A 22261-nucleotide genomic window follows, 5' to 3' on the forward strand; every position below is an offset into this window, starting at 1 on the left:
CATTTTTCTTGTGTGTCTGCCCCGGAACCAGGAGTGGGAGGAAGAGGCTGTCTGTGTCATTATGTGTGCGTCGGTCAAGTACAATATCCGGGGTCCTGCCCTCATCCCAAGAATGAAGACCAAGCACCGCATCTACTACATCACCCTCTTCTCCGTCGTCCTGCTGGGCCTCATTGCCACCGGCGTGTTTCAGTTCTGGCCCCATTCCATCGAGCCCTCCGGTGACTGGAACGCGGAGAAGCGCAGCGTCCGCGATGTGCCCATGGTCAGGCTGCCGGCCGGTAGCCCCCTCCCCGAGCGCGGCGATCTCAGCTGCAGGATGCACACGTGTTTCGATGTCTACCGCTGTGGCTTCAACCCCAAGAACAAAATCAAGGTGTATATCTACTCTCTGAAGAAGTATGTGGATGACTCTGGTGTCCCGGTCAGCAACACCATCTCCCGGGAGTACAACGACCTGCTCACGGCCATCTCCGACAGCGACTACTATACCGATGACATCAGCCGGGCCTGCCTGTTTGTCCCGTCCATCGACGTGCTGAACCAGAACACGCTCCGCATTAAGGAGACCGCTCAGGCGCTGGCCCAGCTCTCTAGGTACGTAGCACGTTCGCACGGGAGCCAGGGCCTTCGGGGAGCTCAGGGGAAGGACAGGCAGAGGGCATGGTTCTCCTCGGGGGCTGGCCTCCAGCTGCTGTCTCTTGCCTCGTGGGAAGGCCTGGGTGTGTGTGACCGGCTTGGAGCACGAAGCCAGGGCTGGAAGCCCTTCGGCTCTGTACTCTGTAAAGTGCTTTGCCATCCTTGCTTTTGCTGGGGGCTCCCACCATCTTAGAGTTTAAAATCTAAGGATGGCTCATGTTCCCATAGCTTTCCTGTTCTAATGAAATCTCCCCCCACACCTTATGACTTACGTAAGACAACATGCTCACTGTAAAAAGTCTGAAAATACAGGTAAGCAAGAAGAAGCATGTAAGATTCATTTCATGTTGCTCCCTAATGATGTTGCTTCCCAGCTGTTTTTGTTTTATAAAATATACACATATATATACATTTTTGTATGACATAGATGCATGTGCACGTGTATGTATGTGTTTTGTTAGAAGTGGAATTACACGTTCTCTGCGCTTGGGCTGCCTTTTTTCCTTAATACATTATGAATATATTTCCAGATAATTTCATATTAGTTTACTATGTAATTTTTAAGGGTTGTACAGCCTTCCATTTTACACATGTTCTGTGATGTACTCAGGAAGCCTTCTGTATTCCTTTTTTGTTTCTTTAACCAAGTGGTGAACATTTAGATCATTTTCAGGTTGTCATTGTCCCAGGCACGCCTGTAGTGGCCGAGCTCCAAGGACACATCCACCTGTTTTTTCTTTCCAGGAGCCAGGCTAGTTCCTGGTGTACTCTCGGAATTTCTAGGAATTCTCTTTGCAGCCCTGAGAAGTGGCCCTGTTTGGGGTTGGGGATACTTGCGGCTTGTCTTCCAGTAACTGACTCTTGTTTCTGTTTCTTCATGGTTGACGTGTGAATTCCCAGGCATGTTTCATTTCTTACCAGGTGGGATCGAGGTACGAACCACCTGCTGTTCAACATGCTGCCTGGAGGTCCCCCAGATTACAACACGGCTCTGGATGTCCCCAGAGACAGGTGGGTGTATTTGAGGTTGTCACTGTGATGGGGTTATGAGGATTAAGGAAATGCAAGACCCTTTCTTTGATGGGAAGTCCTGTGTCTAAGCCTAGTGGGAAAGACTGTGGAGTCAGAATTGTTTGTTAAAATGTCCTAGGCTTTTCCCTCCTTGAGACGTAGATGTGGTGAAACCGGACCTGCTTTACTCTGTTGGGGAGCACCAGCTAGAACTTACGTTGTAGCGCAGTGTTTTAAAAAATCATCTTTTTTTCTCGGTCTGGGTTTTCTCTCCTTACTGCAGCACCCCACCCCCAAGGCCCGCTTTGTGCCTTGTGCCGGCTCTGTCCAAATTTGGGAGCATTTGCGAAAAGCAGAGCCATAGCTTGCTGTAGGAAGGGGACGCGGAGGTGTGACAGTACGCCCACAGCCTGTCATGTTGGGGAACGAGGGCGCTCCGGTTCATTTACGCGACATCGCCTCGGTCAGTAGCGTCCTCCCCTCCCTCCCCTCCTGGCCCCCACTCCCTTCTTTCCTTCCTCTCTTCCTAACAGACCTTCCAAACAGCACGTGGGGTGTGGGGTGATTGGGATCGCAGGATTATGATTCCGAGTCTGCTCACTCTGTTTACCAGCCCTTTTCAACACCGACTGAACTGCTTGGGTTGGAGAGCTTTCCAGGAGGCGCAGGAGTGGGGTGCGGTTCCTCTCCTAGTACTGGGCTCAAGGCTTTGAGGAGGCCCAAGATGGGGGTCCCGGGCGATACTCAGGGTACAGCAGTGTTGTAAGCTGACATCAGAACTCACTCATAAGTCATTTTATTACAGTTGATGTTTCACTCTTAAAATCAGTGTTATGGTTAGAGAGTAGCTTGAGGCCTGTGGTGTTCTCAGCCCACAAAGGCCAACACCATCATTTATGAAAATCTACACTTGGTACTACTTTTCCCTGCAAGATTAAATCCAAGCCCTCTTTGCCTTAAGTAATTATGTAGGGTCAGTGTTGTGTTTCTGTCTGGAAATACAATTATCACTAGAAGAGACCTGCACTCCAGGACCGCCCGTCCCGCCCCGACCCTGCACACGCCCGCCCCCGCCACCTTCCATGTAGAAAGCATCTTGGTCGATAGAGGGCAGTCGGGCCACACAAATGCTATAGAAACCAGCCAAACACAAGGTGAGCCCTGGTTTGGCCCGCAGCCCCAGCGTTCCTGAGTGGGCTACTGTTTTATGGATTTGGTTGCTCTGGGGAAGTGAAATCCTTCAGGGAACAGAGAAGGGAAGAAAAAGCTGTTAGGAATGTTGTGTCTTCACCTGCTGTTCTGGGTTTATTTTGAGAAGGACTTATTTCTGTTTGGGACATTTCACTTTTTGCTGACATTTTGGTATATGTATTTGCATGGGAGAAGGATTTTATTTTTATCAAGTGCACATGTTAAATGGGGTTTCATTTCTCTATGGGAAAGTGTCAAGTACTCAGGCAGAAGTCTGAGTTCTGGCTAGTGGTTAGGTGTTAAGGATCAGGAAGGTTAAATCTTTTTCCCTGTGCATGTATTTTTGTAAGTGATTATAGGCAATACTATGGCAAGTAATGAATCACTGTGCAGTCCTCCGTTCTGTGCATGTGGGAAATTTCGTTTTGAAACCTAGGTGGTCTTCTGGTTGGAGGGAAGAGTAGATTTTTTTTTTGTGTCCGTTTTTTTCTATCATTTGTCCTTGTTCCTGGATTCAAAGGAGGCAAGAACCATGAGGACAATGGTTTTAGCAAGAGCTTCCTATTGGATTATTTGGAAATTAGAAAGCAGGCAGGCCAGATTAGACTGCTTCAAGGGTCTGCTGAAGTCTAAGGTCATAGGTGTGATTGTTTGAGGATGATTTTACTAGGGGAGATGAAAGGGTCAGGACAGAAGGAAATGTCTGCTCAGCGTATATATCTTTTGTACTGCTTAAATCTATTTTTACTTCCCTTCCAATTTTTAAAAATCCTACACATGATACTTGTATACTTTCTTTGTGCAAGATTGCAACAATGTACGAGCATATAAAGAGTAAAATATAAACATATGCTTCAAATCCTCCTCTATTTTCATTCCCTTACTGAAAGGTCATCCCTGTCCTCAAATACAATGTATTTTTCTAGCCTTTTTTCCATGGATTTATACACAAACAAGTATAAATATGTGTGTGCATATGTCTGTAGTATACACGCACATACACACACATGTGTGCACGTACACCCATTTTAAGGGAGCAAATTATACCTCTTCAGTGCCTTATTTTACCAATCTTTGTTTTCTCATATATGTTCTGCAATATTATTATGCCAATTTTTCTTATTGTTTTTTTGTACACATCTCTCACAGATTTCTACTTCGTGTGAGTTTTATTTAACTTGTTATGGAGAATTTCAAACCTGTGTAAAAGAAGAGATTAGTAAGGTCAACCCATGTCCCTCTGTCCGGCTTTGGTAATTATCAACTTAGGGCTGGTCTCCCCTCATTTGTACTCCTACCCATCCCCCAGCAGGTTATCTAGAAGCAAATCCCAGGTGTTATATCATGACATCTGTAAATATTTCCATTTGAATCTCTCTGCTATAAGGGATTTTTTAAAAATATAACTGTACTGGGGGGCACCTGGGTGGCTCAGTGGGTTAAGCCTCTGCCTTCAGCTCAGGTCATAATCTCAGGGTCCTGGGATCGAGTCCCACATCGGGCTTCCTGCTCTGCAGGGAACTTGCTTCCTCCTCTCTCTCTCTCTGCTTGCCTCTCTGCCCACTTGTGATCTCTCTCTGTCAAATAAATAAAATCTTTAAAAAAATATATACTGCTATTTTCACACCTAAAAATTAATAGGAACCTGACATCACCAAATATCTAGCCATTGTTTAGATTTACCTCTTACATATTTTTTTATATTTGTTTAATTCAGTACACAAATAAGGATGACTAATAGAATTGGTTAGCTTTTTTTTTTTTTGGCGAAATTTGAAGCTTTGCATTTGAGGGGTTTGCCGGCCTGATTGCATGCATGGTTCAAAAGAAAGCAAAGGATGAGCTTGCAGACGAGCTGCGCTTCGGCCCTGTGGACACTCCGATGGGAGGAGGACTGGGGGAACATCTGAGGACAACCCGGAGCAGGGATGGTGGAGTGCGTGAGGCTGTGCAGAGGGCTCTGTGACAGAGGACATGCCCTAGTGTCAAGAAGGCCGGCAATATGCAGAGGACACTTCGAGTGACGTAACACTTGACCTGGCATCAGTCTGATGATCAGATTAATGCTTTTTTTCACTGCAAGTTTTCTGTTCAGTCTCTTGCAGCTTTGGAGCTGATCTCTGATTTGGGGCTACATAGTAGGAAAACAGTGTGCTTTTCAGAAGGGCACTTTGCACTCAACGCAAAACACATACTCTGTAGAGCAAGGGACGCTCACACTGTGGTCTCCATTAGCATGTTATGGAGTCGTTGGCAGAAGAAGATACAGGGACTTGAAGTCCGAGTCTTACCAGTAGCGGGGCTGGTGTGAGGTCTTTTTAGCTAATGACAGCCCCGGCTCTTGCCGAGGTCGTAAGTAGAGATCTCGAGTGCTATCTGGGACCTAAGACCTACTTCCATTTGCATGCTTTCCTCCTCCCCGTGCATAACTCCCACTTTGCTCTCCGGGAACAGAGGAACGCTGGGGCCCCAGGGACAGAATTACAGTACAAGGTGGTGTGATACGCACCTGCTTCCTTTCTGGCCCCATGTGCGTTCCCCTCTGCTCTGCGGCTGTGGGTGTGATTGCCTCGTCACCCCCCCCCACCCTGGCTCACCGGGGCTGCTTGGTGCCTGTGTATTGGATTCGTGATTGTTTGTTTGCACAGAGATCATGCGTTCCCCTGCAGTCTGCTTGCTGTCATGGAATCAGCCCAAGTTCGTGGTGGATGGATTCATTGCTGAATGCTAATCAGGAAAAATCAGACCGTATGCTGGTACTAAGGAGAGTCGCTAGGTTTTACAGAGGAGACTGGCAGCTGGAGAGGTCTTTAGCCTGCACATTACCTCACTAACCAGTTCTTGGTTTCAGAAAGCTTAAACAAACAGATTGGGATTTCCAGGGGTGGTTGGAAAATCTTTGAACTTAAACTGGTCGTGTTCAAATGGAATGGAGGTTGTCAACAGCGCAGGGAGAGGATTGGTAGCAATCAATATTGCAAAAAATGTGGTTTCTCAGTTCAGACGTTTTGGCTCAGACTGTACGATGCGTGGAACTGGCAAAACTCTGCCCCAGTAAGTGATTTTGATGGATCTGGGACCCTGGGGACAGAATAACAGTAAAAGTTGGTGTGATCTCCACCTGCTTCCTTTCTCTGATGAAGTGTCGCTGTATTACTTGCTGGCTCCAATTAAAACAGTATGTTCACAGCTTTCCGATTAAGGAGAATAAAGCTAGTGCATGCAAAGTGCAGGCGAGGCACTAACGGTCTGATCCTGGGTTCCTGCTTCCTGCGCGGGGGCTGAGGAGCTGCAGTGGAGGTGAGAGCTGGGGGACAGCCCTTGGACAACACTGGAGAGACCTGCCCAGGGCGGGGGACCGGGGGCAGGCGTGCGCAGCACTGGATGACATGTTTTGCTGTCATCCGTGCTTTCTGTGACCATTGTCGCTTGAGATTCAGGCCAGAGGGTCAGTGAGCCACTGCCCCATCCTGGCTTCCCGTGCTGAACTGTCATCTGTTCCTGCTGGTGTGAGCCTTGCAGAGTGGGGTAGGACTTCGGGAAGAACTGAATGGGGTCTGAATAAGGTAGCAGAGGGGCTGTTTACAGGGTGGCCTCTGGGCTGTGATGTGTTTTTAAAAAATGGAAAAGGGAAGACTGCTTAGGCCCCCAGAAGAAGGCTGCTAACTCAGGGACCGCACGCAGCTGATGTCCAGGAGGTGTTGGATGTGAAACACAGAGCATGATGTCTTCAGAGACAGGAGACAGGAAGCAGGCCTCTGTTGGTATTATCACTGACCCGGGGACTCCTCTCCCTTCCCACGGAGCTTCTCAAAATGAAGACCTTTCTTTCTCATTGTTTGACAAAACCCTTTGCTTTTCAGGGCTCTCTTGGCTGGTGGTGGCTTTTCTACGTGGACTTACCGGCAAGGCTACGATGTCAGCATTCCCGTGTACAGTCCGCTGTCGGCGGAGGTGGATCTTCCCGAGAAGGGACCAGGGTAAGGGACATCCCGCCAGCCAGGTGCACTGTGAGGTGCCGACGAGGGCTGCGCGGTTGGTGTCCAGAGCCGAAGCCTCGGTTACAGGCCTGGGGCTTGGAGTCTGCCGTCTTCCCCACCCCCGCCCCCACCCCCATCCCACCCCAGTTTCTCCTTCAGTTTTCTCTGGCTCAGTGAGTGGACGGTGCCGGCTACCCAGCTTTCCAGATCTGGAATCCCTGGGGTGTCCTTGACTCCTTCCTCTCCCTCACCTCCAGAAGAGTAAGTCCTTGTGATTGTCCCTCCTAAATATTGCTCAGATCTGCCTTCTTCTCCATGTCCTCTGCCCCCGCCCGACACCAGCTTACTGTCATCTCTCCCTTGGATCTGGAAACAGCCCCCTGTTTGGTTTCCTTGCCTCTAGTCTTGCTGCCCCCACAACCGGGTTGTTCCTGATTACCCATTTCCCTTCAGATAAAGCCCAGACCCCTTAAAATGTCTTTCAAGACCCTCTGGCACGTGACCATTCATTCTTTCCATCTCTAGCTTTTCCCCCACCCCACTTTTAGTTTGTAGAAAGAGCATTGCTCTCTCGGGTTTTTTTGGGGCTGTAAAATCTTTCCGTGGTCTGGAAGTCTTCTTCCTCATTTTCACCAGACTGATGACCTACTTGTCCTTTAGGTTTGAACTTGAGCACTTCTCACTCCAGGGGGACTTTGCTAACCCCCGGAGTGGTTCTGCGTTATACCCCCAGAGCAGCTTCCACTTCTCCTACGGTACCAGTCACTGGGCCACGGTGTAATAACTTGCTCACGGCCTCTTTGCTTGGGATTTTGGATTTTGCAGTAAGGCTAGTGCCAGGTCTGTTTTTTTTTTTAAGATTTTATTTGTTAAATTGAGAGAGAGTGAGCTTGAGTATGGACAGAGGGAGAGGAAGAAGCAGGCTTCCTACTGAGCAGAGAACCAGTGCAGGGCTCAGTCTCAGGACCCTGGGATCACCGCCTGAGCCAAAGGCAGACACTTAACCGACTGAGCCACCCAGTTGCCCCCAGGTCTGTTTTTTAACTGCCGTGTTGGCTATGCATATCACATGATCGGTTCATATTGTTGACATGTGAGTGAATTAAGTGAAAAGGGCTGGCAGCTTGGGTGTGCAGGGCTGGCAGCTTGGGCATCTTGTCTAGCCTTGTTTGATGTAGTTGGTTTGAAATTGCGCTAATTCTTGGTGAGAATCTCAATAAGCATTAAACAGACGTGATGATGATGATGATGGTACTCTTGTGTGCCGTGTGCTCACGCATGAAGGTGACTGATTTGTATATTGCCACACTAGAAAGATCATACAAGGTGAGATTTAAAAATCCACACACAGCATTTGGTCTCAGAAATGAGTCTTAAGGAAATAGTTTGGAAAACATCCCAAACTTCCCCTTAGAAGCCTTTATGGGGGGGCGCCTGGGTGGCTCAGTTGTTAAGTGTCTGCCTTTGGCTCAGATCATGATCCCAGAGTCCTGGGATCGAGCCCTGTATGTGGCTCCCTGCTCAGTGGAAGCCTGCTTCTGCCTTTCTCACTCCCCCTGCTTGTGCTCCCTCTCTCGCTGTATCTCTCCCTGTCAAATAAATAAATAAAATCTTAAAAAAAAAAAAGAAGCCTTTATAGGTTCTTGGAGAAATAAGAGAACTTTTCCAAAGTGAAGCATTTCCCTCCTGTGTATGTGTCTCCTACTGTGTAGCCTGGTAACCAAATTCTGAAACCTACTTTAGATGTAGCAGATTTTGTTATTTACATAAGGTGAGATTGAAACATATTTTTATTGTTAGGCAAGTACAGAGAGAGCCGGACAGTTTATGAACTTATTGCCTAGATTTACTTTCTGGATTTTTCTGTTAGTGGACTTCCAGAATTGATTTGTTTTGTTATTTTTTAAATTGAGATATATTCATTCACCATAAAATTTACTCTTTTAAGGAATATACTCCAGTGGGTGTATTTATTTTTTAAAGATTTATTTATTTATTTTAAGGAGAGGGGAGAGAGAGAGTTAGCCATTTCTTTGTCTTCTTTGGGAAAGTGTTTGTTTATGTCTTCTGCACATTTCTGGACTGGATTTTTGTTTTTTGGGTGTTGAGTTTGATAAGTTCTTTCTAGATTTTGGACACTAACCCTTTATTGAATATGTTGTTTGCAAATATCTTATCCCATTCCGTAGGTTGCCTTTCAGTTTTTTGTTGATTGTTTCCTTTATTGTGCGGCAACTGTTTATCTTGATGAAGGCCCAGTAGTTCATTTTGCTTTTCTTTCCCTTGCCTCTAAGGACGTGTCCAGTAAGAAGTTGCTATGGCCAAGGTTGCTCCCTGTGTTCTCCTCTAGGATTTTGGTGGATTCCTGTCTCACATTTAGGTCTTCAATCCATTTGAATTTATTTTTGTGTGTGGTGTAAGAAAGTAGTCCCATTTCATTCTTCTACATGTTGCTGTTCAGTTTTCCCAGCACTATTTGTTGAAGAGACTTTTGCATTGGATACTCTTTTCTGCTTTGTCAAGGATGAGTTGGCCATAAAGTTGTGGGTCCATTTCTGGGTTTTCTATTCTGTTCCATTGATTGTGTGTCTGGGTTTTTTTTTTGCCTGTACCATACTGTCTTGATTACTACTGCTTTGTAATAGAGCTTGAAATCTGGAATTGTGATACCTTCAGTTTTGTTTTTCTTTTTCAGGTTGCCTTGGTTACTTATCATTTACTTTTTTTTTTTTAATATTGGGTTTTGGTTTTGTTGCATTGTAAGAATTCTTTATATATTTTACTTACTAGTTGCTTACCAGTTGTATGATTTGCAGATAGTTTCACCCATCCTGTAGGTTGTCTTTTCACTATCTTGATGGTGTCCTTTGATGCACAAAAGTTTCTCCTTTTGATGAAGTCTGATTAATCTATTTTTCCTTTCTGTTTTTCTATTTATTCTATTTTTCCTTGTACTTTGGGTGTCATAAATAAGAAATCCTTGATTAATCCAAGATCACAAAATTTAAATCTGTGGTTTCTTCTCAGAATGCTTTAATTTTAGCTCTTTGATTTTGGTTTTTGCTCTATTTTGAGTTAATTTTTTAAAAAAGATTTACTTATTTCTTTTAGAAAAGGCGAGAGAGAGCAGGAGTCAGGGGAGGGGCAGAGGGAGAAGAGAATCTTCAGACTCCCTGCTGAGCACGGAGCCCCGTGTGGGGCCTGAGCTCAGGACCCAGGAGATCATGACCTGAACCGAAACCAATAGTCAGATACTTAACCGACTGAGCCACCCAGGTACCCGTTTTGAGTTAATTTTTACATGTGGTGTGAGGTAGGAGTCTAACTTCCTTCTTTTACCTGTGGATATCCAGTTGTCTTAGCAACAGTTGGTGAAAAGACTGTTCTTTTCCCATTGGATGATCTTAACATTCATGTTGAAAATCAACTGGCTATAGGTATATAGGCTTATTTCTGGACTCCCATTCTTGTTCCGTTGGTCTGTGTGTCTGTCCTTATGCCAGTACCACACTATCTTGATTACTGTAGCTTTGTAGTAAGTTTTTAAATTGGTAATGTGAGTATTCTAATTTTGTTCTTTTTTTAAGATTTTGGTTTTTGTTTTGGTCTATTCAAGGTCCCTTGAATTTTGACTACTTTTTAAATAATGCAACTTGAGTAAATATAGGTAAAAAACAATTTAAACTCTTTGTGCTTATATGACTTCAAAATTAAAATAGATTTAAAAATTAAATGCAAAGAAATGTACAAAACTAATAATATTCATATTAACAATATGATAGCTGAGGCTTTTTCATTGAAACTGGATTGTGTCTTTTAAGGTGAATATAGAATTAATTATGGTTTTGGGGGTTTGGCATGCCTATGCTGTTTGCCTGTGGGGTGGTGATGTATTTCTCTCTACCACTTTTTATGTTTGAGTGACTAGGGTGCTTCCCTTTAGCATATTGTGACATCATTTATCTTCATCTGATACAGATTTTTTCCCTACCATTTCACTATAAAAATATAATTATAAAATTTATAAAATTATAATTTATAAGTTTATAAAAATTATACAATTATAATTTCTAAAATTATAATATAAATTATAAAAATCTTAAAGCCAGACAGCAGTGACAGTACAGTGAGTATTTGTATACCCATCACTTAGGGACTGCAGTTAGCATTTTACTGTGCTTTCATTATACATGATTTACATTTTAAGTCTTCCTATCTTCCCATTAGCCCACTAAATACAAACTTGGATGTTGAAAAACTCTTAGCAGTATTATCATTAAATATGAACAAAAATATGCCTGTACCGATTTTCTTTTGATCATCAAGATGAAAATACAAAATAATTCTTAGAGAAGAGACTGGAGAAAAAGATATAGTTCAATGCTGTGTTTTCTTTTAATTAAAAAATTTTAATTTAAATTCAGTTAATTAGCATATAGTATATTATTAGGTTCAGAGGCAGAGCTCAGTGATTCATCAGTTGCATAGAACACCCTGTGCCCAGGGGCGCCTGGGTGGCTCAGTGGGTTAAAGCCTCTGCCTTCGGCTCAGGTCATGATCCCAAGGTCCTGGGATCGAGCCCCGCATAGGGCTCTCTGCTCAGCAGGGAGCCTGCTTCCTCCTCTCTCTCTGCCTGCCTCTCTGCCTGCTTGTGATCTCTGTCTGTCAAATAAATAAATAAAATCTTTAAAAAAAAAAAAAAAAAAAAGAACACCCAGTGCCCATTACATCACGCGCCCTCCTTAATGCCCATCCCCCAGTTTCCGCATCCCCCTAACCTTTTCCCTTCCAGCAACAGTTTGTTTCCTATAGTTGAGTCTCTTATGGTTTGTCTCCCTCTCTGATTTCATCTTGTTTTATTTTTCTCTCCCTGCCCCAATGCTCCTCTGTTTTGTTTCTTAAATTCCACATATGAGTGAGATCATATAATTTTCTCTCTCTGATTGATTTACTTTACTCTGTAATACCCTCTAGTTCCATCCATGTCATTGCAAATGGCAAGAGGTCAATTTTTAATGGCTGCATAGTATTTCATTGTCTATCTATACCACATCTTCTTTATCCATTCATCTGTTGATGGACATCTGGGCTATTTCCATAGTTTGGCTGTTGTGGACATTGTTGCTATAAACATTGGGGTACACGGGCCCCTTCAAATCAATATTTTTGTATCCTTTGGATAAAATACCTAGTAGTGTAATTGCTGGGTTGTACGGTAGTTCTCTTGTTAACTTTTTGAAGAACCTCCATGCTGTTTTCCAGAATGGCTGCACCAGCTTGCATTCCCACAAGCAGTGTAAGACGGGTCCCCTTTCTCTGCATCTTTGCCAACATTTGTTTCCTGACTTGTTAATTTTAGCCCCAGTGCTGTTTTGAGACTAGATTTCTGTAATGAGAAAGGGTGACCTGTGTGAGTGAGCCCAGCTGGTACCCTTTGGGGAGGTACAAGTTTCTGTCGCATATCTAGGATCTTAGTTTGGCATATTTACGGAGCACTAGATATAATAGATATTATAAGATAAATACATTATAGTAGATATTATAAAACTACAATGGTTGGGAAAAGTCAGTTGAACTTAGAAAAATGATTTTATTTCTCTACTTGCTCCTTCTGTGAACATTTACTTAAATTTAAGTCAGTTGTGGGTTTTGAAAGTTGTTTCTGAACCTTTTGTTTCCCCCCCCGCCCGAAATTGTTCTGAAAATTGTTTAATTCAGTTCACTGAAGTTCAGATCAAACCTTTATTGAAGGCCTGTTAGAACCAAGCATTGCTAGGCTGGTGGTTCTCAACAGGGGAAGGGGTTGATTTTTGTCTCCCCAGGGATATTTGGCAATATACGGACTGTTGTGAGTTCAGGGGCATGTGTGTCAGGGGTCCCCGAGACCACCTCCAGTTTCAGTGATCTGCCAAGAAGCTCAGGACTCAGCATATAGTCCCCCTCATGGCTATTATTTATTAAAGCTCAAGGGGACAACGCATAGTCAGCAAAGGAACAAGGTACACGGGATGGAGTCCAAGGTAACAGGGTGCAGGCATCAAGGTCCCCCCAGTTGTGTCACACAGTCGCCTGGCATGTGCTTAACTCCCCCAGCAACGAGTGGCCACAGCGTGTACGGACTGTGGCTCACCAGGGCACTCATCAGAGACTCTGCGCCCCCAGTTTTCATGGGGAGCTAATCACATGCACAGTCTCTGCTTGGCGTGTGCTAATGTTTCAGATTTGCAGAAGGAAAGAGAGTGTTCAACATAAACCATATTGTTTGTACAGGCAGTTTGGGCACAGCAGCCACTCTTACCAGTTCTGGGGAGGGTAGGAGCGCCCCTAAAACAGAAGTTCCCATACACCAGCCAAGTGCCAGCCTTGCAGAGGAGAGCTGTCGGACCTGCTGTGCTAGCGCTGTTTTGCGTGGAATGCTCCTGGCATCTAAAGGGTGGAGGCTGGGGGAGCCCCGAAACCTCTGCAGTGCCCAGGGTGCAACAGAGAACTGCGGGGTCCCCCTGACATTAAGCTAGGGGGGAGGAAGCCCAGGCGAGGCTTCGAGGGAGCCAGGGAGGGTCAGGGCCATCCCTTCAGCTTGGTGGCCTCTGGGCGTTTCTGTTCGAAGACTGCTTGAACTCTGCTCGGTTTCTTATCTAATCTCTTTAGTATAATCCAGCTCTCTGGCTAATTGCTTTAGGACTCTTCCTTCCCTTCAGATGTGACATAGGGAAAATACCCACTGAAAAGCAAAGATTCAGCTAATAAAACAGAGGAAAACAAACCACCTCTGAACAGCAAAAATTATTTTCAGTCGATTTCTTCCAGAGATTGAAACTGCCGTGGTGGTGGCATTTTCTTAGTAACTTAATCTCCCTAGTTTTTACGTATCATTAGACTGGAAATTAAGATCTCCAACTAGATCACTGGAGGTCTCAGGCTCTGAAGTTCTCCATGCAGTAACTGGGGGGAGGACCAGTAAATCTGCCGGGAGGGGGCGGGTGGCGAGGGGCTGCCCGGGGCACCCGCGTCCCTCTGCTGACCAGTCTGTGGATTTCTGCCACTGGCCGGACCCACACTCTGCTTTCCTCCAGCTTGCAGTTTGGCCCTGAGGTTGTGGTGTTTCTTTCTTACTTTTTTTCTTTTTTAAGATTTTATTTATTTATTTGACCGAGATCCCGAGTAGGCAGAGAGGCAGGGCGGGGGGGGGGGGGGGGGGGGGGGCAGGCGCAGGAAGCAGGCTCCCTGCTGAGCAGAGAGCCCAATGCAGGACTCGATCCCAGGACCCTGAGATCATGACCTGAGTGGAAGGCAGAGGCTTAACCCACTGAGCCACCCAGGCGCCCTGGTGTTTCTTTTATAAGCAGCACGCCCCTCTCTCTCTGAAAGAAAGAAGAAAAGAAGAAGAAAGGGCAAAAACCGGCAAAGGCAGACTCCAGACTCCTCGTGCTTTCCAGGCACTTGGGAGGAGGTGGTGTGGGTGACCTTCTGGCCGGGCCTTTGGATTTGTGGCTGTTTGTGAGAGCTGCTTTTTGAGGGAATTCCCACATCTCTTGAGGGCTCCGCAGAGTAGTGAGAGCTTTGTTTTTATTTTTATTTTAAATCTCTCCCAATCTTTTTTCAATGGGAAGCTGAGGATTGTTGCTATTGATAGCTTCTTCTCACAGCTGCGCTGGGCTCAGCTGGAATTCTTGTCATTGTCTCTCTAAAAGGAACCAAATCGGGAGTTCACCACTGTTCCTATTGAGGGAGACTTCAAGTTCTCAGCATGATTTTACTTAAACTTAGGTTTCAGCGCTGCTGGGAGGAAACATGAAAGTCCTAGCTAGTAATTTTAGTCCTTAAAAGAAAAACAAATCCACCTTACAGTTTTGTTTGCTTAAAACTAAAATGGGCACACTCCCTCAGCCATCTGTCAGGTCAGGGAGAACGAGCATGCGAGCCGGGGGAGCCGTTTCTAGACTCCTGTGCACATCTGCACAGTCATGCTGAACACGGAGTAACGGTAGAGTCGGGATCCAAGGATCCTGGCGGCCGAATGTCTGAACGAGAACTTTGTTTCTCACCAGGGGGACTCAGCCGGAGGCCTTCTTTCCCCAGGAGCATCTTGAGCTTCGGTATTTCTCTCTGTATCTGGGTAGATGGACAGTCTTGATATTGTCTGTGTACACTGAAAACCGTGAGTTCACGTCACCATCTGCAGATCCATCCAGCGCCGGAGCGCTCTGGTCTCCCATTGCCTGTTTGTCACTCTGTTCTCCGACAGGGAGCGATCTGGCTCTCATTTATCCTCAATATCTTTACTGATTTGCTCAGCCCTCTTGCATGTAACCAACCAACCCTGCCGCCCCTGCCTCCATTTCCCCTCAGACCCTGACTCCCCCACATTGTGCTCCCACTGCTGTATTCTCCCCACTCGCCCCAGGACTTACCCTCCGCTGCCTTCTGGGGTTCCAGCACCCCACAGTAGGGTGCTGGTACCGTTGCTCTCACCCTCCGCCCAGCACGGTACCCTTTTCAGCCAGTCCAGGCTCTAACACTCTGTCCTGGGATTCTCACATGCTCTCCTAACCTCACTTGTTCTTCAGCGTCCCCCTGGGTTGCCATGGCTCCTTTTACCCCTGCCCCCAGTGCCGAAACCTCGGGTACCCCTTCAGGGCTCTCATACGCTGCATTGGGCCACCTCCCAGCTCTTTCCCAAGTAGACGCTTTCACCCTAGAAAGGCTTCAGCACTCTAGCTGGGCCATTTCTGGCCCCACCCACGTTGTGCAGTACAACTCATTTTTCTTTCTAGAACTCCAACCTTCTGCACCCTTCTACAAGGACACCTTCTGGTGTATTGGCATGTCTGTTCTTATTCTAGATGGTGTAGAGCATCGCCAGCTTTATGCTAGCAGCTCTACTTGAAGAGAAAGTCTCCAGAGACATCCAGCAAATACCGGTATCCCATGAGATCCATCACAGAACCAGTGTCTTAGGAATTGGAAAGACCTTTAAGGTCCTTCAGCTCTAACTTGATGCATGGCTGATTTCATTATAACTTGTTAATGAGAAGTTTTCTGATTTGAAATGAAAAAAAAAAAAAAAACCCCAGTCTACTTCATTTCCAAATAGGTTTCATTCTTAAGGTGGTTTTAAACCCTGCTTGTCTTGCGAGTTTGCCTGTAAGTCCTTTCTCTTGTTTAAACAGACCAGTTTGATTGCAGAAATACTTTGCAGGGAGATGGTATTCACTTGGAGGTGATCTGCAAGTGCTCTAATGTGTGATCTTCCCATCACCACGGCATCTCTCTGTGAATTAATGCTTTACAAGAGAAACATTGCTGAGGCTCAGGGAATAGAATCCAAGAGTCTGTTTCAGTGTCTAGAAGGACTACTTTTAGCTATAAATATTCAGCATATTGTTCAATAAATCGTAACTTAGGGGGAAATTGTGCAGGATGAGAGGAACCAATCTGCGCAGCTGATCCAGACTCACTCCCTGATAGGTTCTACTCCATGTCTTTCCTACCTCCACTTACTTTCCCCTGTCTTCAGGGTCTGAATGACCGTCAAGGGCAGCTCTATGAAGCAGACCTTTCTGCGATGGGAGACATCTATATTTCTGCTGTTAGGTGCCCTCTAGCCACATATGGCCATTGAGAATTTGAAATGTGGCTGGTCTGACAGAGGAGCTGAATTTTAGTCTAATTTACATGGCCTCCTGTGGCTACTTGCTTTCTCAAGGATTTAGGGAATGTGCCCGTCCCTTTCTTTCTTTCTTTCTTTTTTTTTTTTTTAAGATTTTATTTATTTATTTATTTGACAGACAGAGATCACAAGCAGGCAGAGGCAGACAGAGAGAGAGAGAGGAGGAAGCAGGCTCCCCACTGAGCAGAGAGCCCTATGTGGGACTCGATCCCAGGACCCTGAGATCATGACCTGAGCCAAAGGCAGAGGCTTAACCCTCTGAGCCACCCAGGCTGCCCTGTCCCTTTCTTTCTTAACTGGGATGGGGGAAGTACCTTTTGCTTGTAGCTCAGCCACTTAAAGAATTACCAGAAGAAAGGGTTCTGAGGATTTGAAGGCCAACTAGCTGTGGGGCTGTGTTGCTGTGTTTTCTGGAGTTTCTGTAGCTGAGCTGGCTGGAAAGGGGAACATTCCCCTTCTCCACTCATTGCTTTGTGTGTTTGGGACCTGAAGCTCAGTGCCGGGTAAACCATGATGACCTTTTCAATCAGAGAATGGTTGTTCTTCAGCTGTGGATGTATGGGTAAGGTGTTCTTTAGCTACAACCTCCAAATAAGTATAAGAAACCTAAAAAAATTACTGTTCCTTTCTCCCAGTGCAAGAAAAAAAGGAAGTGAGAGAGATGGGGTCACAGAGTATAGGTTTTGGTTCTTTCTTATGTGCATACTTGTATCCGCTTGTCTGATGGCATTGTCTATGAGAGGTACCGCCCCCCAGAACTTTCCCTGGTTCAGACCAGTGGGGGGTAGATTCATGTGAGTACTGCTTCTAGGTCTGAGGGGTGTTTCACTTCTTCCTGGAACCTGCTTTATATTATTCATTCCTTTGATGGTGAATGCTACTGGTCCCTCAACCTATGTAGTGTTTATGCTCCGTAACCTCTCTGCCCTGTGGGAATCTTGCCTTCTAGGAGAGAGTTCCTTACCATCTGGTCTTCCCCAGAACTCCCCTTTGACTTCTGGCTTACTAAATTTGTGTTCGTGTATTTTGTCTCTTGTGAAGATCTCAATGGCCCTAGACCCATGGAAGTCCTTTCTTCACTCCATTTTCTTTTAGACATCCTTGCTACCCAGATATGAAGACTGGTTCCCTCCTTTGGTAAAGATAGTTTTTTCCACTCATTATTCTCAACACCAATTCAGTCTTCTTGTGTGCGGGTGGCCTTGGGGATGGAGGCTGTCTTCCCTGCAGCACCTCCGTAGGCCAAGGAGGCCATTCAGTAGCCGGAAGCAGTCCTTCACCTCTTCCGGTTTTACCCCCGGTGCTGCCCATTGTTTCCCTCTCTTCCCATCTGAAGGATGCAGCCAGCTCTCAGTTCCTTTTCACGTTAGATACCTCATGGTAACACGTTGGTGTTTCTTCCAAGTAGACAGCCATTCAGCTTCTCTTATTCCATGCACATATGGATTTCTTGCTTGCTCTCCAAGCTTGGCGTATTACAGGCGTTTCCTCAAAACCTGAAGAACTTCTCCCCAGTCAGATCTTCATGACGGCACGTGACTGAGCCAGACGTTAGGTTCTCACGCTGTATAATACTGTCAATACTGACCAATGCCGCAGAGGGCGATTGCCCAGAAAATTGAGACCTGTGAAGACCCGTGAGAACCCATTTCCTGCCCTAAATCGAACATCCGAGTGTGTCGTACCCTGACCTGCGGGCCGGCGGCAACGTTCCAGTCACGCTTGTTGCTCTGTTGCAGTCCCCGGCGGTACTTCCTGCTGTCCTCTCAGATGGCTGTCCACCCCGAGTACAGAGAAGACCTGGAAGCCCTGCAGGCCAAACACGCGGAGTCGGTGCTAGTGCTGGACAAGTGCACCAACCTGTCAGAGGGCGTCCCCTGGGTGCACAGGCGCTGCCGCGAGCACCAGGTCTACGAGTACCCCCAGGTGCTGCAGGTGAGCGCCCCTGTACCCGGGAGGGGGCCCTTCCCGAAGCAGTACGCCCCCAGCAGAAGGCCTTGTTCTCCCTGTGCTGCCGGGGCATCCGCCCCAGGGATGACGAGAACGTAGCCCGGCTCCCTGGCAGCCACGTGGGCCCTGAGGAGTGGCGGTGGCTGGCCTGCTGTGTGTGCAGAGCTGTCTGGCCTCTGAGTGCTCCCGCTCCCATTGGACGCTCGTCGCCCTCCACAGCCGCAACCGCTGTGGGCTTGGGGAGAAGTCATGTGGCCAGAGTGGGCAACCGTATTTCACTTTTACCCCTGTATTTGTAAGCCCGTCCAGAGAGATCGCCTGCTCGAAGGGGGCAGCCTGTACCCTCCGACGTGCAGGCCCACGAGGCCGCAGTCTGCTTTTCCTGGGAACGGAAGGTTTTCATTTTTTGTCACTGTTTTGTCTGTTGGCGTTTTGCTACCCTCGCCATGTCTACTGGTAGCATGTCCTTTGCCTGAGTCGTGGCCATGCCACTGTTTCCATACGCCCGGGGAAGAGTAGTCCTTTGGGGGATATTTTAAGCATAAGTAGGATGCTTGACATTCCAGGGGCAGGGGGGCGAGGAAAGGAGAAAGTGAGTTTTGTTCCCTGAAATATTTAAAATAGTTCAAGGAGAAATAGCAAGGAGCTGGTGTGGTCCTCCCCCACCCCCCCATCTCCAAAGAGAACTGGGCCATGCTGAGATTGTTAAAATACTTTCTCTCAGAAAGTGCTGCATCTCCTCTGGAATGTCTGACTGATAACGGTGGTGATGTGAGCAGGAGTATTTATAGTAACCTTTGTCTAGACAGGAAAAATGGTTATCAGCACGTGTGTCCACATCTGGATGCCGACTCCTCCGGGCAGGCCGAGCTGTCCACCTGCACCCCTAGGCGCCATGACCGATTCTCTTCCTTGGCCCGCGCTGCACTCTCGTGTATTCCTGGAGGATTTGGAGTTTTTCTTTTTTTCTGAGCTTTCCTTTTCTCTAGCTGTAAAGATGAAAGTGTGTTTTTTTGTTTTTTGTTTTTTGTTTTAATCTTTTTTCTTCCTCCCGAGGAGGCAAACGCTGGGAGAAACAGCGTTAGAGAGTTGTTTCTTATTTTGGCTTACCTCTTGCAACCGCTTGTTCTCCTGTACGTCTGTAATTTTCTGAAATGTTCCCCACATGAACTTGGCTTGAGGGAGGGAGGGGAGAAGCAGTTCTTTGAGACTTTGCTTTCTGTTTGATTTATTGTTCTAAGAGGGACACATCTGTATGTTTTCAGAGGCACCGCATTCATGACATGAGTACCTGCTATGTACAGAGCACACTGCTCGAAGCCACGAGAAGTAGAAAGATGGAAGATGAAAGTTGATAGCTTCCTTAGAGGGTCTTCTAGAAAGCCTGAAATGCCCAGACAAATAATTCTGCTATGAGGTGGACTGAGGTCAGCCCCCGTGCCACAGTGTGTTTGCCTAGTAGACTAGGGCTGGAAGGAACCCGGCGGTGGGAGGTTCCATCATTGAGTTCCCAGAGAAAGGCTGGGACATTGGCTCTGGACATTTCAGATGCCACCAGTAGCAGCATTGAGGTGACACTGAAGAGTGGAAATACCAAGGACCGTGGCCAGTTAAGCTTTCCAAGTTCCCCCGGTGTGAGCTTTCATCTTTTCACATTCCCCGTCAGGACGTCTCGGTAGTGCTTGGCTTCAGCCCTCTGGAGAACTGCGGGGTCCGTGGCGATCCGAGTGCGTCAGTGAAGCTGGTGTGTGACCCCCACCTCTGCTTGCGTTCCTGCAGGAGGCCACGTTCTGTGTGGTTCTTCGTGGCGCTCGGCTGGGCCAGGCGGCACTGAGTGACGTTTTACGCGCTGGCTGTGTCCCAGTCATCGTTGCAGACTCCTATGTTTTGCCTTTCTCTGAAGTTCTGGACTGGAAGAGGTGAGTGTTACCTTCTAATAAACTTTATACCAGTGGTTCTGTGTGTATTAGATTTCGAAAGCCCCCTCGGTAGTTGTACTGCATACCGAGGTTGGAGAACTCTTTCTGTAGATTGTTTAGCTGTATTTTCCGTCAGAAGAGTTAGTCGGTTGGCCTAGAAAAGAGGTTCACAAACTGAGGCCTTGGGGCCAAATATGGGAACCTCCCAGGTTTTGTAAATAAAGTTTTATTGAAACACAGCCACACCCACTGACTCACAGATTACCTCCCGGCCGTTTCTGTGCTGCAGTGACAGAGCTGAGTGGTTGTGACAAAGAGGCTATGGCCCACAAAGCCTAAAATACATACTATCTGGCATTTTACCCAAGATGGTCAGCAACCTTGGCCAAGAGCAGTGGTTCTCCACTGTACCTGCACCGTCTGCTCACCTGAAGGACTTCAAACAATTCTTGGGCCTCCCCCTCAGGAATGCTGCACCTCAAAGCTCCTCGGGTGTGATTTGTAGCCACAGTGGGGAGCGCTGCCCTAGAGATCCTGCAGAGCTTGCCTAATGTTACTAGCTGGAGGGGATGGGCCACCACGTGCGTGAGAGCTTAGAGACCTGCCTGTGCGCAGATGGACACGCATGGGCCCTGCTTGGTTAGGCCTGCCACTGCTGTAAGGGACAGAAGAGCCCTCTGGTCTCACGTTGTTTCATTGCCCTAGTACTTGGGAGGTTAAAGATGGTTGAAAATTAGCTCCCTTTGTGAATACCTCTGAGGCTTGACTTTGCCTCAGATACTTAATTATCTTCTCCTCTCCCAACTGTTCTGATATTTCTGTTCTTGTCTGATCACCATAGCTATTTGAATAATGCAAGTAGCATTCATTCTTCTGTACCTCCATTCATCTCATGGTTATCGGAAAGTCTCTTGTGAATAGTGCAGTCTCGCTCTTAAAGAGACTGGGATCTCACAGGGACAAACCAAGCATTCTAATAACGTGTGATGAATGCTGTAGTAGATGCTTGCACAGGGGGCGGAAGCCCGGACAGAGGCTCATTCTGCCTGAAGGATGAGGCTGTATACTTCTCTTTATCCTAGGGACGTGCTGAGCCACTTCCAATCATTTGAGTGTCCGTGGAGACATTTGTTGAGGGCCCTTTACTTTTGGGGTGCTGTGTTAGGTATGGGGATATAAAGATGGTCAAGGTCAGACTTGCCTCTAGGAAGCCCCTCACCTAATGGTGGAAGATGGACAGGTAAACCAGCAATGGCTGACTATAGAGGCAGCCGGGCTGGGTGGAGTAGGAGGAGAATCTCAAGAAGGAGGCACACACCATTGCCGGCAGTGGAGTTGGTGAGGGCTTCATGGAGGCAGTGACCCTGAGCTGAGGCTGGAAAAATACTCCTGTGAGAATGCAGACCGGCTTGGGTCGTTGTAATTATGGGTAAGTATTGGAAGGGCTCTGGATTTGGAGCCAGAAGGTCGGGTTTCAGGGAGCCAGCTCTCTCACTGGCTAGCTTTGTGATCTTGCCAAATCATTCCTTTTCTTCCTTCCTTCCTTTGAGCCTCAGTTTTCCCATCTGTACGGTAGATGTTGTGGACTTACTTAGCAGATATTTACTAAGTGCCAGCTGTGTGTGCGGGACCATGGACCAGGTGCTCAGGGGTGCTAGGAGTGGATCAGACGTGGTTTCCATCCTAACAGGCTAGTCTTGCTGGGGTGCGGCTTTCAGATTGTAACAAGTTTTCAGATTGTAACAATGGGAAACCCTGCAAAATGCCCCGACAGGTGGGTGATCGCTGAGCCCTCTGTCTCCCTCGCCCGTGTGTCTGAGCTGTGGCTAGTCCTGTCGGTGGCGCTGTCCTCACCGCTTTCCCCAGAGCTCCCACTGGATTTTGCGACCGTCTCCAGCTGT

The 22261-nt window shown here is 46.9% G+C and overlaps 1 protein-coding gene across 1 annotated transcript in view; it reads left to right on the forward strand.

Annotated features, from left to right (window-relative positions):
* The window catches only part of EXT2 (exostosin glycosyltransferase 2), a 140475-nt gene that overhangs the window by 10879 nt on the left and 107335 nt on the right, over positions 1-22261 (forward strand). Inside the window, exons 2-6 of the mRNA XM_032356825.1 lie at positions 32-597; positions 1561-1650; positions 6705-6821; positions 18231-18426; positions 20221-20360. Coding sequence (XP_032212716.1) covers positions 62-597; positions 1561-1650; positions 6705-6821; positions 18231-18426; positions 20221-20360 — 1079 coding nt within the window. The 5' untranslated portion in view covers positions 32-61. The remainder of the gene's footprint in view (positions 1-31; positions 598-1560; positions 1651-6704; positions 6822-18230; positions 18427-20220; positions 20361-22261) is intronic.

Source organism: Mustela erminea, chromosome 9 (assembly GCF_009829155.1).
Source record: "Mustela erminea isolate mMusErm1 chromosome 9, mMusErm1.Pri, whole genome shotgun sequence".
Classification (NCBI taxonomy): domain Eukaryota; kingdom Metazoa; phylum Chordata; class Mammalia; order Carnivora; family Mustelidae; genus Mustela; species Mustela erminea.